Genomic DNA, 17,748 nt, shown 5'->3' on the forward strand with positions numbered 1-17,748 from the left:
TTGGCTACTCTAGATATGACCACCAATCTTTTAACTGGCAAAAACATATTCTTTGTGGCAAAAAAAAAAAAAAAAAAAAAAATGGGCGCGAGTGCACAATATACATTGTTAATATAATGAAGCTCACATGCATTTTAAAAGGTTTAAAACTACTGGGGCACCTGGGTGGCTCAGTTGGTTAAGTATGTGACCTTGGTTTCAGATCAGGTCGTGATCTCAGGGTGGTGAGATCAAGCCCTGAGCTAAGCTACACGTTCAATGGAGAGTCTGCTTGGGATTCACTCTCTCCCTCTGCCCCTCCCTCCCACACACTCTCTTTCTAAAATAAATAAATAAATCCTTTTTAAGGAAAAAAGATTTTAAGGGCATCTAGGTGGCTTAGTTGGTTAAGCATCTGCTTTTGGCTCAGGTCATGATCCCAGGGTCCTGGGATTGGGCCCCATGGTGGGCTCGCTACTCAGCAAGTAGTCTGCCTTTACCTCTCCCTCTGCCTCTCTCCCCCACTTGTGCTCTCTCTCTCTAATAAATAAATAAAATCTTTTAATAAAGATTTTAAACCATTTAAAATACAACTCAACTCATATCAGCTATATGCTCCCATTCATAAATTGGAAACTCTTTACAATGTTAATTTTGTTTGCTTACTCTGAATTTAGGAAAGCCTTGGGATGATGGTGGTGGGGTGGTGGGGGAATTACTAAGTAGCCTGGGTCTCTTTAAAAAGCTGCCTCTGGGGGCACCTGGGTGGTTCAGTGGCTGAGCATCTGCCTTCTGCTCAGGGTGTGTTCCTGGGGTCCTGGGCTCGAGTCCTGAATTGGGCTCCCTGCATGGAGCTTGCTTTTCCCTCTGCCTGTGTCTCTGCCTCTCTCTCTGTATCTCTCCTGAATAAATAAGTAAAATCTTTAGAAAAAAAAAAAAAGCTGACCATAGATTGAGTTTGTCTTTTTTTTTTTTTTTTTTGGTTCTTAGTAGTTCTCCTTGAGCAGACACCTTCCACAGCATTGCACTCACTTCAGAACTGCTCCAAGGGTCAGAATGTGGTTTCATAGGAACTTACTTTGTTGGGATTGAATTTCATGCTCTGAAAAGTAAAAGGTGTAGTGGATCCAGAATGACTCTCCCTGACTTTTTTTTCCTTGTCAGCCTACTCAGATTACTCAATTACACTATTTTGATACTTTATTGATGCCAGTCAAAGCACTTCACATTTTCTCATTTAATAAATTCAATGAGTGATTAATGTATGCAAACCAAAGTGCTCAATACCAAGAGAAATGGAATGACATGTGATACTTTTTAAGAAGACAAAAAAAGGCACATAAATATTGAAAATAGGAGCAAAAGTCAAGTGCTATAAAAAATTGCAGATAAAGCAATTTGCCAACCGTGTCTCCCAGAAATTGAGAGCACTCAGCCTACTGTCATTTTTAAGGCTCCTGATACATTAAAAAAAAATTGCCAAAACAAGGTTATTACAGTTGTGTTATAGTTCATATTTAAGAATTAAAACTTTTTAAATACAAAACGTACATTGTATGTTTGCAAGAAAATTATAGGATTCATAAAAAGGATGTAATTCACTGAGATGTGTGTTTGAGGCCAGAGGCCCAAGTTAAAAGTTGACTGGTGAACAGATTCTTCATGTCCCCATTTGTAGGTAATGTCAATATCTACCTGAGCCCCTTCCTGAGAATGAGGCCAAGAGAAACTGGCCCTTCTCCTCCTGGCTGCTCCATTTCCTAGCCTCACTCAGTTCTGACTCAGTAGGACATGGAGACTGGTTGATGTGGAACCCCAGTAGGATCTCACCGAAAAGTTGTAAATATGATGAACAGGTCTTTGAATTTTAAAAGTAGCCACAAAGCAGCCCTTACCATATTTCAGAGCAGAATGAGGACAGTGTTAGTGGGGGCTAATTGATGGATAGAGTGGAGCCGTGGGAATGAGTGAGGTTGCTCCCAACAAGAGGTGCTAGGAAACTGAGACATTGAGCTTGACTATTAATAGGGGTCAGATAAAACTCACAGGTGTGATCATGCTGGGCGTGCTGGCACACAGAAGTCAGGCACTAGGAACCAACTCACTTATGCAGTCATTCAATTGATCCCTTGTTATGAACATCCCCCTCCAATCAGGCTTTATCACCTGCACCATTGAAACAACCCTCTTCACTGTCACCAATGACCTTCAGGTCACTAAATCCAACTGTATTTCTCAGCCCTCATCTTAATTACTTATCAGCAGTATTTGACACAGATAATCAGACCCTCCCTGGAACATTTTTGTCATTTTGCTTCCAGGACACCAGGGAGATGAAGACTCATCTCCCTCACTAGCCATTCTTTGTCAGTCTTCTCTTTGGGATCTCTCCAATATCTCAACACTAGAGTGCTCTGGGTCTCTGTCTTCCCACCTCTTCCTACCTCTGGCTTCACTCCCTGCCTCAGAGATCTCATTTGGGGCTAGGGCTCTAAGTATCTCGTATACGTTGATGATTGTCAGATGTGTATCTGCAGCCCAGACCTCTCTCCCACACCCACTTATCCAACTGCTTACTTGACACTGCCACTTGGATAGTACGAGGCATCTTAAACCTCCTATGCTCAAACCCCTATGAATGTGCACCTCCTGCAGTCTTCCCCAATTGCAGAAAATGGTAACTCTATCCTTCCTGTTGCTCAGCTCCAAATCTGGAAGTCATCCTTGACTACTCCTTTTGCTTTTTTCTCATAGTTAACCACAATTCCATTAGCGGATCCTACCAATTTCTACCTTCAGAATATTTCTCAAATACAACCACTATTCCCCACCTGTGCTGTTTCTACCAGGTCCAAGCACCATCTCTTACTCGGGTCCCTACAAGGACATCCCTTCTCTACTTCTACCCTTGGTCACTGTAGTCCATTCTCAGCACAGTAGCCAGAATAGTCCTTTCAAAATACAAGTTGGATCATGTCAACTGGAATCCTCTGATGGCTCCCCATCTGTAATGGACTAAATTGTGTCCACCCAAATTTCATATGTTGAAGCTCCAAACTTAGTACCTCAGAATGTGACAGTATTAAAGATAGGGCCTTTAAAGGGGGATTAAGTTAAATGAGGCCATTAAGGTAGGCACTAATCCAGCCCTACCAGTATCCTTGTAAGAGAGTTAGAGCACACAGACACACCAGGGATGTGCATCTACAAAGAAAAGACCATATGAAGAGACAGCAAGTAGTTGGCCATCTGCAAGTCAAGGGGAAAGTCCTGAGAGGAAACCACCCCTGTGGGCACGTTGGTCTTTGACATCCAGCATCTAGAATTGTGAGAAAATAAATTTATGTTGCTTAAGCTACACAGTCTGTGTTTTTTTGTGTGCTTGCTTTTTTTGTTTGTTTTGTTTTTTGTTTTTCGGTATGGCAGGCTTAGCAGCCAATACATAGTCCCTCTTGAAGTAAAAGCCAAAGTCCTTATACTGGCCAGTAAACTTTACGAATTTCCTATTGCTGCTGTAAAAAATTACTACAAGCTCAGTGGCTTAAAACAAAACCAACTCATTGTCTTAACAGTTCTAGAGGTCAAAATCTGGAATGGTTCTCACTGGGCCTAAAATCAAGGTGTTGACAGGGTTATATTCCTCCTGGAGGCTCCAGAGGAAACTTTGTTTCCTTGCCTTTTCCAGCTGCTAGAAACTCCCTGTGTTCCTAGTGGCCTTTTTCTCCATCAAAGCCAACAACTGCATCACTTTGCCTCAATGGTCACATCTCCTCTTTCATGCATAAGGACCATTGTGATGACACTGGGGTTGCTCAGATAATCCAGGATGATCTGTCCATCTCAAAGTCAGCAGATTAGCAAACAAAATCCATCTGCAACCTTAATTTCCCCTGATGAGTAACAGAACATAATCCTAGTTTCCAGGGATTAGGATGTGGACAACTTTGGGGAGTCCATTATTTTGCCAATGACATCCATCATCTCTCCTACCTCTCTGACCTCATCTCCCACCACTCTCTCCTTACACCCTCCACTCCTGCAACACGGGCCTCTTTGATTTCCTGGAAAAGACCAAATGGGCCAAATGGTTTCCCACTCAGGGCCTCCATACTTGCTGTTCCCTCTGCCAGGAGTGCTAGACCCGATGTCAGCAGGTTCCTGCTATCCTTTTTATGCAAGGATTGCCCTGAATTCCCTATACAAAATAACAACTCCACCCTCACCAACTTCTCCTTCCTTTGCCTGTGTTATTTTCTACATAGCACTTGGATGCATTGGGTATATTAACGTGTTTATATCTATTCTTCCCACTAGAATATAAGCTCTAGGAGCAGAGACTCTGCTATGTTCACTGCTGTTTCCTTGCACTTCAAATAATGCCCAGCAAATAATAGGAGCTCAATAAATATTTTTTAAATAAATAAATAGAGTACAAGGATTCATGAAAAGGCCTAAAACTAAGTTATATTTCTAAGCTTACAAAATATGGATAAAAAATTAATTTGTGAGAAAAACCAGATCTGTAATCTACAGGAAACTTTAGATATAGAAAAGTAATCAGTTAAAGGGTGAGTCACCCCCATAAATGCCAGGGAGGCTCCCCAAGGTTCTTGCCTATGGCATGTATCACATATTGTTCCTTTTTAGGGCAGGAAGTAGTAGCTTTCAGGGGTGCCCTAAGTGAGAGCTCCTTTTTTTATGACTTTGAAAGCTGTGAGTGAAGAAGGCCACACAATATACATGTAGGATCTGAGGTTTGGGGGAAATCATTGTAAGTTATGGAACTTTCTGCCCCCATGGACATGAAAATACTTACTTTGGGGCAACAACAGGTTTTGTTATTGGTTGGACATACTTTTGGTTTTTGGCAGCTGGAGGAAGAGGAGTTAGCCTGAAAGTGAAAAATGAAAGAGAGAAAATTAGAAATTCAGAAACTTGTCTTAGCACTCCCAGATTGTTTAGATGGCCATGATGACTCAAAATTGCAATACATTCTCTCACTGCTGAAATCTTAAAAGTCAGGAAGGTCTTGGGGAGTTTCTAGCAGGAGGAGGTTCACTTGAGGAACTTTGCTTCCCAGGGGATCCTGAGTTGGCAGCACAGCTTGTTCCCCAGCTCCCAAAGCTCTTTGTCCCCGATGGGGGGCTCTGGGGCCCTTTGGTTAGAAGCTACCCTTCCCTGCTGCACTCACTCTGAGATTTCCTCATTTAAAATGACAGTGGGCCGAGGCAGGACTGGCAAGAGTGATATGCTGCCAACAGGTTGGCTGGGAAAGTTGTATAAAGTTAGGCTTTCTGGCCTTCTTGGGGTTTTGTTGCCTAGTTGACTGGAAATATTGTAAGAGAAAGAAGACTGCAAATGGAAACCAAGTCCCCAGGTCCTACTCCTTCCTTATAATCCTTACTTGGGCTTCCCTGTTGGGGTCTTGCTTGGTGGCTGAGGTGTCTTGATTAACTTCCGTGGTCCCAAGTTCCAGGGGTCCCAGCAGGTGCAGTAGATGAGAGGGTTCGGGTACATGGTAAGAGGTCAGTGGCAGTCTTGGCCACTAGATCACGAGGCTCTTGCTGAAGTGGGAAAGTAACAGCAGAGAGTTACACCATTCAGAGTCAAAGCAAAACACTTAGAAAAAAATTAGAAAGAACCCAGAGAAGATCCAAAACACAGATGGTAGATTCTGAAAGCTGTTGATCTGGTGCAAGGTCTTGACTTGCACCAGATAGATAGAATAATTCCTCACCCCTTGGCACCAGCAGACTTGACTTGAAAGCAATTAAAAATTTGCCACCATTGAGTACTTGCTGTGAGCCAGGTACACCATAAAGGATCAGTTATTGTTATGGCAATTTTACCAATGAGGATACAGAGAATCCTCCATATGATCCCAGAAGTAGCAAGTTTCAGGGTTGAGAATAAACACAAGTTTCCTTGACTCCTAAGCCCTTGTCCTCTGGCCATACTAGCTGTCACTGAAATGAGAAGTCTAGAGTAGATCATGCACAGAACTTCCTGGAAAATTAACTCTGTTACTTAAATTACACTGCAAGTGAATGTTCCAGTTTCTCATTCCTGTTCATCTGCCCAAATTATAGATCAATTATAGACTCTTCCTTCTTGGCTCCATGAAAACAAAACCAAAAATCCCTATTATCAATGTCTTTGTGAAAGACAACTATCAGATAAACACAGAAGCTTGACCTACTTGTTTATCTGTATTTTCCGGGACACCACTAAAATGATAGCATGGGATTGTGAGATAGACAAAATATATATTGGTTCTTGCCCTCAGTTCCTGACACAGGGCTCCTGAAATCCTTGTGAATCCCTAAGTGATAAGAGCACTAGGAGCATCATTGTTCTAATTGAGGCAACTCTGGGTGGGCTCCAGTTTGGGGACTGGTCACCAGAAAAAACAAGGCATGATTAAAAACTTAAGAGTTTTCAGCCTCAGTCTCTGCCTCCATCCTCTGAGGAGGGGAGAGATGTTGGAAATGGAGTTAACAACTGATCATACTGTGAGGAAGTCTCCATAAAACTCCCAGAAGTATGGGATTCACAAACACATGGGTTGCGAACACATCCACATTGGGAGGGTGACACACCTGGACTCCATGACGACAGAAGCTCCTGCGCTTGGGACCCTCTCAAGCCTCACTGTGTGTATCGATACATCCTGCTATTCATCTGTATCCTTTATCATCTCCTTTAATACATTGATAGATCCAAGTAACTGTTTCCCTGAGTTCTGTGAGCTGTTCTAGTAAATTACATAATATTTGCTATGAACCTCTGATTTATAGCTGATGGGTCAGAAGCAGAGATGACAATGTGGATTTGCATTTGGCATCTCCGGGTGGGGTGCAGGGCACAGTCTTTCAGTACTGAGTCCTTACCTGTGGGATCTGGTAATATCTCCAGGTAGACAGTGTCAGAATTGAGGCAAATTATAGGATTCCCAACTGGTGTTGCAGAGAATTGCCTGGTGGGGGAAAATCCACATACATATGGTGTTGTGAATATGGTAGTTGTGTGAGAGCAAAGGAGACACACAGGAGGAAGGACTGGCTTTTCTCCTAACTCGAGGATTAAAAGAGGTTTAATTTGACAAGAACAGGGAGAGTGGGAAAGGAGACAGAACTGCACAAGGGTTGTCCATGCAAGTTTGACCCAATAAACCCCCTCTCCCCACCCATGCCGCTCAGCACACCATAGGAAGCTGCAGCCTACATACCTGCAAAGTGGGTACAGAGCAGAAGGGGCCAATTCCCACATCAAAGGCGCCCAAAGACTCAGGACTTGGAATTAGTGGATTATTGGATAATATCGACAGGCCTCTGGCAGATCTGTTGGATCACATAGTAGGCCAGATGCTGTGCCCTCCCTGCAAACATGTCCAGGCCCCCATCCCTGGGACCTGTGCATATGTCACCGTATGTGCAAAAAGAAGATTTGCAGCTGTGATTAAATTGAGGAACTTGAGAAGGGAGATTATCCCAGATTATCTGTGTGGGCCCAGATAAACCTCCTTATAAGAGGGAGGGTCAGAGTCAGAGAAGAAAATGTGATGATGGAGGAAGAGATAGGAGTGATCAAGGAAGGGCCATAAGCCAAGGAATGTGGGTGCCTCTAGAGGCTGGGAAAGGCAAGGATGATTCTCCACTAAAGCCTTCAGAAGGAACCAAATCCTGTCAACATCTTGAATTTAGCCCAGTGCAACCCATTTCAGATATATGACCTGAGAACTATAGGAGAATAAATTGTTGTTGTTTTAAGCCACTAAATTTGTGGTAATTTGTTACAGAGCAGTTGTAATAGGAAACAGAGCAATTAGGGTGAAATTACTGATAGAAACATAAGAAAAACATGAAGACTCCTAACTCTGGGAAATGAACTAGGGGTGGTGGAAGGGGAGGAGGGTGGGGGGTGAGGGTGAATGGGTGACAGGCATTGAGGGGGGCACTTGACGGGATGAGCACTGGGTGTTATTCTGTATGTTGGCAAATTGAACACCAATAAAAAATAAATTTATTATTAAAAAAATAAAAATAATAAAATAACATGTAGAAAAAGAAAAAAAGAAACATAAGAAAATAAAAATTGCATAATGACTCTTACAAATATTATGTAAGAAAGCAAACATGGTTATAGTAAGGAACAACCATATATGTATATATATGTTAACTATCACTATATATGTATATGAGTGTCAACACTTAATAGTGATTTAACCGGGATCCCTGGGTGGCGCAGCGGTTTAGCGCCTGCCTTTGGCCCAGGGCGTGATCCTGGAGACCCGGGATCGAATTCCACGTCAGGCTCCCGGTGCATGGAGCCTGCTTCTCCCTCTGCCTATGTCTCTGCCTCTCTCTCTCACTGTGTGCCTATCATAAATAAATAAAATAAATTAAAAAAATTAAAAAAAAAAATAGTGATTTAACCTAAAAGTGAATGGGGACTACATCGGAAGAGCTGGGAAGGGGAAGGGAGAGAGGGCATACAGGACCAAATCCTCATCTACCACACCAGTATGTCAAAAGATAATGGCTAAAATTGAAAAATTAACAAATGGGGTGGAGGCAAATTATTCAGAAGTATAAGTTAAATTCCAAAAGAAATAGCTATGGAGTACCTGGGACCTGGGTGGCTCAGTCGGTTAAGCGTCTTCCTTTAGCTCAGGTCATGATCCCTGGATCTTGGGATGGAGCCCCACAGCGGGCTCCCTGATCTGTGGGGAGCCTGCTTTTTTTCTCTCACCCTCTGCCACTCCTGCACTCCCCCTACTTGTGCTCTCTGTCTCTCAAATAAGTAAGTAAAATCTTTAAAAAGAAAGAAAGAGAAAGGGAGAGAAAGCAAGAAAGCAAGCTACAAGAGTTGAAAATAGTTGCCCCTAAGGAGCATGCTGAGGAGTAGAACTGAGAAATGAGGGTGGGGGTGGGAGCAGAAACTAACTTTTCATTAATCAGCTTGTAACACAATTTATTTTTTAAGTGATTTCAGTGGATTATTTGATAGAAAATAAAAACCAATGCCAAAAAATGTTAGGAGAACCAACTAAACAACAGAAGCATTACAATGATAGCAGATTTAACTCAAATTTCTAAGTCAGAGACTGGTTTCCCATAGTGCACGGGAATAAATTTGCTTAAGAATCAGCTGGAAAATGAAACAAACTCTTTTGTGTGACGTGACTGATGCTTGAGAAACCCAGCTGCATGGTCTGGTAACTTTTAGAGCTAAAGGTAACTGTAATATTGAGTCCATTTTACAGATGAGGAAACAGACTCAAAACGATGAAGTGACTCCTGGGCTGCCTGTAAATGCTCATTTAAAAGCAAAAATACTTATGGCTCTTGCCGCGAGGACGGTGCTAGCTGCTGGGGGAGAGGGAACACATGCACCTTGCCCTTGGGGAACTTGTGATGGGGAGGGTAACCATCAGAAAGGGAGCAGAGTGGGGGGCGGATGCGGTGCCAAGGCAAGAGACCAGGCCTTGGAAGAAAGGCAGGGTGTACAGGTGGAGGCAGGACGGGCTGGGCCAGAGGCATGGGCCCAAGGTGCCGGGCGGCCAACAGATGGGGGAAACAGCAAAGGCCTAAAGGCCGGGTAACAGGGCTGCTACCTTGGGCTGTCTGTGTTCTGTTGTGCTTGGGGGCCTAGCCAGGCGATCTCAGGGAGACAGGGCTGGGGCAGCAGGTGGCATGGAGCACTATGGCTGAGAAGGTGAGGCCACAGGGGCTAGAAGGCAGGTGAGAGTCTGAAAGGAAGATGTAGCCATGGCTGATGGAATCTCTGTCATTGCTTCAGACCTTGTATCTACTTCCTATGGGGGCAGGGACCAGTCCTGAACTTGGGTACTGACGCAGGAAGTGAGAGGACAAGCAGTTCAGCTCCCAGCAACTGTCTTCTTTATTCCACTTCTCATCTGCCCAACCACATCGTAGGGTTCTTGAAGGGCAGGACTCCACCGTGTCATTGTCTGGGTCCCCGTGGAGCCTGGAATAGTGACTGTCCATAGCGGGTAACTGGATAAATATTTGTTGCCTAATAAGCCCAGTGGCTGAAACTAGAGGGACCGACTCACCAAGGAGGAAGGAGATCCACAGATAAGCCACGAAATGTAATCGTTGTTACAATGTTATAGAAAATGTTAAAAATTAGAATTAAAAAACCAAAATGATTGGTAAATTATTGTACAGTCACTCAATGGAGTTTTACATAGGTTTTAACTGATTATTTGAAACCCTGTGGGAACATGAAGAAATGGTTAAGAATGAAGATATAAAATGGTATCCATGCAATGCATACAATTATGCAAAAGTTTGTGCCTATATGCACAATAGTTAGAAAAGAATATGGTAAAAAATGAAAATTGGGCCAGAATATCAGAATTATGGGTATTTTTCTCCCCCCACGGCATTCTTTCCTAAAATTTTCTTTGGGTTTTGGAATCAGGTGGGCCTGACTTTGCCTAACAGCTCCTCTACTTAATAGCTGTGGGACCTCAAGACATTTACCTTTGCTTTTCGGAGTCTCAGTTTTTTATCTGCAAAATAGGGACATGGAAGTTCCACCTCATTGTATTGTCATGCACATGAGATGAGACCATGTCAGAAAAGCTCTTGGCACATGGCCTTGAACACATTAGGTTCTCAAAAACTGGTAACTGAGTTTAGGAATATTATAAACCCTAGTGATATTTTTGCATACCGAAGTTTTTATTTCTAATATTTGGAGAAAATGGATTTATTTGTATGTATGTGTTAAATTGAAATAGGCCCACTGTAAAGAAAATCATAATACATGAAAGCGTAAAAAAGTAAAAATTATCCAAAATACTAACATGATGACCACTGAAAATATTTTGGTTAATAACTTCTAGAATTCACCCTGGACAAAAGAAAGAGATTCATATAATTTTCCATAAATGGAAAGAAACCATACATATATTATATATATATATTTTTTATCAACAATGTCATGAGTTTCTTTTAATGCCAGTAACTATAGGCATATCATCTTTTAAAAAAAAAGATTTTATTTATTTATTCATGAGAGACAGAGAGAGAGAGAGGCAGAAACACAGGCAGAGGGAGAAGCAGGCTCCATGCAGGGAGGCCCACATGGGACTTGATCCCAGGACTCCAGGATCACGTCCTGGGCCGAAGGCAGATGCTTAACCACTGAGTCACCCAGGCATCCCCGCATATCGTCATTTTTTAAACTTAAGTTTACTGTATTGAAAGTTTTTAAAAGTACAAAAGTATAATGAACTCACCTGTCATTCAGTTTCAATATTTAGCAATTTGTGGCCAATATCATTCATCTATACCCAGCCCACTCCTCTAATACCAGATTATTTTTAAAACAAATCCATCATTTAAGTTATACTCAAAGCAAATCTAGAAGTCTAAGATTTGTTTATTTGGCATCATAACTGTGTAAATTTCTATCCTACAACCATACCCATTTACATTTTTAGCCAGTTGAATATTGATGAACATTTGGTTGTTTCCTTTTTTTTTTTTTTCTATTGTAAACAGTGCTTTGGTATATTTTCTTTTGCTTTTAAAAAGTAAAGCCCTCTTCATCTAAACACATATGGAGATAAATACTCAAAATACTTAACAACTAGTAAGACAAAGCTGTTGAAAAATCAGAATAGACATGGGTTATAGGGCTGGAACAGGGTCCTACAAAACTCTGCTCCTACTCTTGTGCTGGGCATTAAACCCATTATGCTTAATTATGAGGAGGTCTGGGAGTACCAAGGGAAGAGCTGGGGCAACCAAGGTGGCAAGGGCGATATCTGAGGGGCTTATACAACATATACAGTTGATCTTTGAACAGCATGGGTTTAAACTGCACAGGTCTATTGGATGGCTCAGCGGTTAGGCATCTGCCTTTGGCCCAGGGTGTAGTCCTGGAGTCCCGGGATCGAGTGCCGGGATCGAGTCCCATGTTGGGCTCCCTGCATGGAGCTTGCTTCTCTCTCTGCCTATGTCTCTGCCTCTCTCTCTCTCTCTGTGTCTCTCATGAATAAATAAATAAAATCTTTAAAAAAAAGAATATAGAGGTGTATGTATGTATGTGTATTTGTCTATGCGTACACAACCATGTATGATTTAGGATTCTTTTTCCCTACTCTTTTCCTTTCTGTATTTTTCTGTGATGATTTTACCCGAGGCTCAGTGGACTGAATATGTTAATTAGTGACACTGTAGTTACCTGTGAGCCAGCTGAGCCTTCAGAAAGATCACAGGTTAGTACTAATAACCAGACAAAAAAATTACATAAAACATCTTTCCAGGGATGCCTGGGTGGCTCAGCGTTTGAGCGCCTGCCTTCAGCTCAGGGCATGATCCTGGAGTCCCGGAATTGAGTCCCACATCAGGCTCCCTGCATGGAGACTGCTTCTCCCTCTGCCTATGTCTCTGCCTCTCTCTCATGAATAAATAAATAAAATCTTAAAAAAAAAAAAAAAGGCTTTCCAAAGAGCTTACCTTGGACTGCTCAAAGATTTGTTTCTCCCGTGTAGTTCTTTTCCAAGTCAAGAGTCTTAAAGACACCCCAATTTTATAGAAAAACAGTTTCTCATCAACATAAAATAGCATTCATTTTAGATCAAATCTGGAGGTTCCAGAACTCGAGACTTTAGTGGTCATTCAAGTGACTGAAATGCCAAAGCAGAAAATCCACAGTATGTGTAGGGCAAATTTCCCTTCTAAGGTCAGTCTAGTTTGAGTCTTTCGATATTGCAGTGAAAGTCAAACTAAAAGAGAAAGTCAACCTTCCATTCAGACTCTCTTGACCTGGGCCTTGAGTTTGAGGTTTGTCGTTGGGAGATAGCAGGCAGAAGGTTTGTTTCTTTTATTGCCATGGAAACAGAATGGCAGCACCTCATTGGCTCAGGCACTCTTGCTCTTAAAGAGAGAAGGCTGGAGAAGCAGCCAGTTAACAAATTCTCCAAGACACAAACAAGACTAAATATGCTTAAGATATAATTTCAGAGGAAATAGAATTAAACAACCTTCTTAAGCTTAATTGGCCTATGGTAGTAGTTGCCAGACAGGATCTGTGGAGGATTTTAAATACTTTTGTCATTTGCTTACAGAAACCTAAAACTCTGAAGTAGGCAATTTCTTCCTTGAATTTCAGGCTTTGAAATCTGTAAAAGTACAAACCTCCTACGGCAGGAATCCTTTTCGGTTGTCAGTTCGACATTTTTTTTTCCTGTTTTCCTGAGCAGGAAAGCTGCTTTTTCCTCATTCTGGAAACAGTGCTTGCTTATAATAGACCAGTGGCTTTCATTTTTATTCCACTGCAACTCACTACACATTTTATAATAAAAAGTTGTGTGAAATAATATCTTTATTGCATACTATTCTTATCTATTTTTTTCTTCTATTTAGAATGAAAACTCATTATAAATCCACTTGGTTGATTTCATGATCCACTGATAGGTCAAAACCCATGGTTTACAAAACAATGTTATAGATTCATCCATTCATTTAACTTCACCTTTATTACCTACTCTATGCCAGGCACTGTTGTGAGGTATGGGGAAATATGTCAGTCCTGTGCTCCATAGAGCTTAGAGACTAGTGGGGAACAGACAATAAATTCAATAAAAGCACAATGAACCTTACATTAAGGGCCTCACCAGATGCATTGGGAATGGACAAGAGGGACTACTTATGAGTCACACAACAATTTTAATCAGAGAAGAGATTTGACTAGTTTTGAATATTAGAAAGCCCATTTTGACTGCAATGTAGAGAAACAGTTGGAGAAGCCAAGTCAGGAGGCAGGGTCAAATGAGACACAATGGTGGCCTTGGCTGGGGTAGCACGGTAGAGAGAAGAGGAGAAGACACTTGGTGATTGATCAGACATCACAAATGAGGAGGAGGCAATGATGATTCATGGGTTTCTATCCCAAGCAACTGAGGAGATGGCAGTGCCATTTTATTGAGATGATAAAGTCTGGAGGATAAACAGGCTCAAAGGAACAGATCATGACATCAAGACATACTGACATATTGAGTTTGAGGTGCCAGGGAGACACCCTAATGGTAATGTCCATTACAGAGTTTGTTCCATGATTTGGGAGTTCAAAAGAAGAGTCTGGGTTAGAAACATTTTAGGAATCTTTAGGGTAGGTAATATTTAAAAGCAAGGGAATGGATGAGATCACACAGGGGGGGAGTGTAAGAAGAGAATAGGGTCTAGAACAGAGCCCTGAGGAACACCACCAATATTTATGACAGTATTTCTTAAAGGGTGGACCATGTTATGGTTCAAATATGTACAAGCATCACTTGAACGAAAATGGCTTAAATAAAAAAGGTTCATGAAATACGAAGTCTGAAAGTAGTGCTACCAGATTGATGTAGACTCAGCAATGTCATTGGAGAATTGGTTTTTTTCTGTCTTTCTGTCATGCCCATTTCAGGGTGTTAACTGAGGGGAGCCTCATGGTTACACTCTGGCTGCCTTAACTCCAAGCACCATGGGCAGACCAGATGAAGACAAACTTCAAAAACTAAAAGGGAGGCAAAAAAGTTACAAAAAAAACAATGAATAGATCTGACAATCCTGTCGAATCCATCTCTGTCTAGAGACTGGATATTACTTCAGGTCTGCTTATGTGAAGTTTTATATTTAAATGCTTTCCTTTTCAAAAGGCTGTATGATTTCCCACTCATTCCCACTAACAATGTAGGAATGTTCCATTTGCTCAACACCCTTGTATACTTGCTATGGTCAGACACCTTTCTAATTTTAGACATTTTGATCAGCGTGTAGACATATTCGATTGTATGTTTTCATTTGCATTTCCCTAATGTCTTATGAGGTTGTGTGCCTCTCCATGTACTTATTTGTCATCTGAACATTTTATTTGGCAAAGTGTCTATTCCCATCTTTTGCTCAGTTTTTAAAATTGGGTTTTCTGTCTTATAATTAACTTGTAAAAACTTTTTATATATTCAAGATTAAAGTGTTTTGTTGTAAAAAAATGCTTTCTTATGATGATTATAAAAAGTGAATTTGGGTCTTCTGTGGAGAGTGGCTAACAGCAAATATACAAAGGAAGCAGGTGCAGAAGGAAGTCACTTGACTCGGCTACTAAGGCTTATCACTAATTACCACTACTTTAGGATTTTTGTTTCCTCCTTTCCTCTATTTAGACATGAATACAACTTTGTCAGACCCAAAACAGCAGAGGGGAAAGAAATGAAGGCTTTTAGGGGCTAAGTGTTAACTGCTCTTCTCCTGATTAAGTTCAGGGAAACTTTGGCATTGTGCAGAAGGCTCTTCCCAAAGACGTGGGAAGGGGACTGATGTTACTAACATTCTCAGTAACTTTCCCCAAAACAATGTGCCTTAGTATTTGGAATGGAAGTGGAGGAGGCAAGAATACAAAGGATGAATAAATAAATGAGAGAAACTGTGACTTAACAATCCAATTGTATCATCAAAATTAGCTTTCACACTGGGTGGAGAAATGGGCACCCCCTTGTGGGATGCTGTGGCTCTCAGGAAGTGACAAATGTGATCAGCCAGTTGAGTTTTTAGGGGCTTTCCATTCGGGTAGCCCTATTTGTGGCTTCCTGAGAGTACTCCCAGTGTGGAAAAGACAGTGTTCTTCCAGGGAGTTTATCATTATCTCCAAGTTGCTCAATTTCCTTTGATCATTTCTTGTCTTTGAAGATCTCCCTTTAGGGTGCTATGCTAAGTCCCACTGATTGGTTCACTGTTCCAGAATGCCCCCAACCAGGGAGCCACAGGAATCATACGAGTACCGGCAGTGCCACTCTCGTGTCTAGAAAGTGGGGCCACTGCTTCAAAGGGTTCTGCACATCACGGGTATGTATGAAAAACTAAGTTTATTAATGAGCACATGGGCACTTAATCTGGAGCTCGACACTGGGACAGCAGGACCCATAATCCTAAACATCTGTTGTTCTCATCAGTAACATCGTTTCGGATCCACAGGAATGCTTCTTCATACCTCTTACCCTTTATCCTCAAAACAAAAGATGGCTGTGTCAAAATGCTATGAAGGTATTTGTCTTTCTCTGTCTGCCTTATTTCACTTAGTATATCTTCTAGGTCCATTCGTGTTGTCCCAAATGGCAAGATTTCATTCTTTATTTATGGCTAAATAATTTTTCATTGCAGATACACCATATCTTCTTTCTCCTTTCACCTGTGGATGGATACTTGAGTTGCTTCCATATCTTGGGTATTGTAAGCAACATTGCAATAAACATAGGAGTGCATGAATCTTTTCAAATTAGTGTTTTCATTTTCTTTGGATAAATACCCAATAATAGAATTACTGGATCATATGGCATTTCTATTTATTTTTTTAAATTTTATTTAAATTCAATTAATTAACATATAATGTATTATTGGTTTCAGAGGTAGAGATCAGTGATTCATCAACCTTATTTAAGTCTTATTTAATACCCAGTGCTCATTACATCACGTGCCCATCACCTGGTTACCCCATCCCCCCTTCTTCCCTCCTGTGACCCTCAATTTGTTTCCTATGATCAAGAGTCTCTTATGGTTTGTCTCCCTTTCTGATTTTGTCTTGTTTTACTTTTTAATGTCTTCCTCTATGATCCTCTGTTTTGTTTCTTAAATTCTATATATGAGTGAGATCATATGATTATTGTCTTTCTCTGATTGACTTATTTCAGCATAATATCCTCTAGTTCCATCTATATATATATTGCTATAAACAATGGGGTTCAGGTGCCCTTTCGGATCACTACATTTGTGTCTTAAATACCTAGTAGTGCCATGGCTGGGTCATAGGGTAGCTCTCTTTTCAACTTTTTGAGAAACTGCCATACTGTTTTCCTGAGTGGCTGCATCAGCTTGCATTCTCACCAACAGTGTAAGAGGGTTCCCTTTTTTCCACATCCTTGTCAACATCTCTTGTTTCCTGACTTTTTCATTTTGGCCATTCTGACTGGTATGAGGTGGTATGATGTATATTTCCCAGATGCCAAGTGATTTTGAGCATTTTTTCATGTGTCTCTTGGCCATTTATATGTCTTCTTTGGAGAAATGTCTGCTCCTGTCTTCTGCCCATTTCTTGATTAGATTGTTTGTTCTTTGGGTGTTGAGTTTGGTAAGTTCTTTATAGATTTTGGACACTAGCTCTTTACCTGATATATCATTTGCAAATATGTTCTCTCATTGTGTCGGTTGTCTTTTGATTTTATCTTTTCCTATGCAAAAGCTATTATCTTGATGAAGTCCCAATAGTTCATTTTTGTCCAGACGTGTCTAGCAAGAAGTTGTTGTGGCCAAGGTCAAAGAGGTTGCTGCCTTTGTTCTCCTCTAGGATTTTGACAGATTCCTGTCCTACATTTAGGTCTTTCATCCATTTTGAGTCTATTTTTGTGTATGGGGTGAGGAAAAAGTCCATTTTCATTCTTTTGCATGTGGCCGTCCAATTTTCCTAACACCATTTGTTGAAGAGACTATCTTTTTTCCAGTGGATATTCTTTCCTGCTTTGTTGAAGATTAGTTGACCATACAGTTGAGGGTCTATTTTTGGGTTCTGTATTTTGTTCTATTGATCTATGTGTTTTTGTGCCAGTACCATCCTGTCTTGATTACAGCTTTGTAATAGAGCTTGAATCCCAGAATTGTGATGCTCTCAGTTTTGATTTTCTTTTTCAACATTTCTTTGGCTATTCAGGGTCTTTTCTGGTTCCATACAAATTTTAGGATTATTTATTACAACTCTGTG

General features: G+C 41.1%; 1 protein-coding gene across 6 annotated transcripts in view; it reads right to left on the bottom strand.

The window, feature by feature from the left end:
* Positions 1 to 12,846, bottom strand: part of FLACC1 (flagellum associated containing coiled-coil domains 1) — a 33,784-nt gene extending 20,938 nt beyond the window's left edge. For 3 of the 6 annotated variants that reach the window (XM_038585353.1, XM_038585352.1, XM_038585349.1), the window contains exons 1-4: positions 12,477 to 12,846; positions 6,870 to 6,955; positions 5,384 to 5,543; positions 4,796 to 4,870 (exon numbers count right to left, since the gene is read on the bottom strand). In XM_038585353.1, coding sequence (XP_038441281.1) covers positions 4,796 to 4,870; positions 5,384 to 5,496 — 188 coding nt within the window. In that variant the 5' untranslated portion in view covers positions 5,497 to 5,543; positions 6,870 to 6,955; positions 12,477 to 12,846. Of the gene's footprint in view, positions 1 to 4,795; positions 4,871 to 5,383; positions 5,544 to 6,869; positions 6,956 to 7,207; positions 7,320 to 12,476 lie in introns of those variants that run through there. The other 3 variants (XM_038585350.1, XM_038585351.1, XM_038585354.1) reach the window with 3 other exon arrangements.
* Positions 12,847 to 17,748: the final 4,902 nt, after the last annotated feature.

The sequence above is a fragment of the Canis lupus genome, chromosome 37 (assembly GCF_011100685.1).
Source record: "Canis lupus familiaris isolate Mischka breed German Shepherd chromosome 37, alternate assembly UU_Cfam_GSD_1.0, whole genome shotgun sequence".
Classification (NCBI taxonomy): Eukaryota; Metazoa; Chordata; class Mammalia; order Carnivora; family Canidae; genus Canis; species Canis lupus.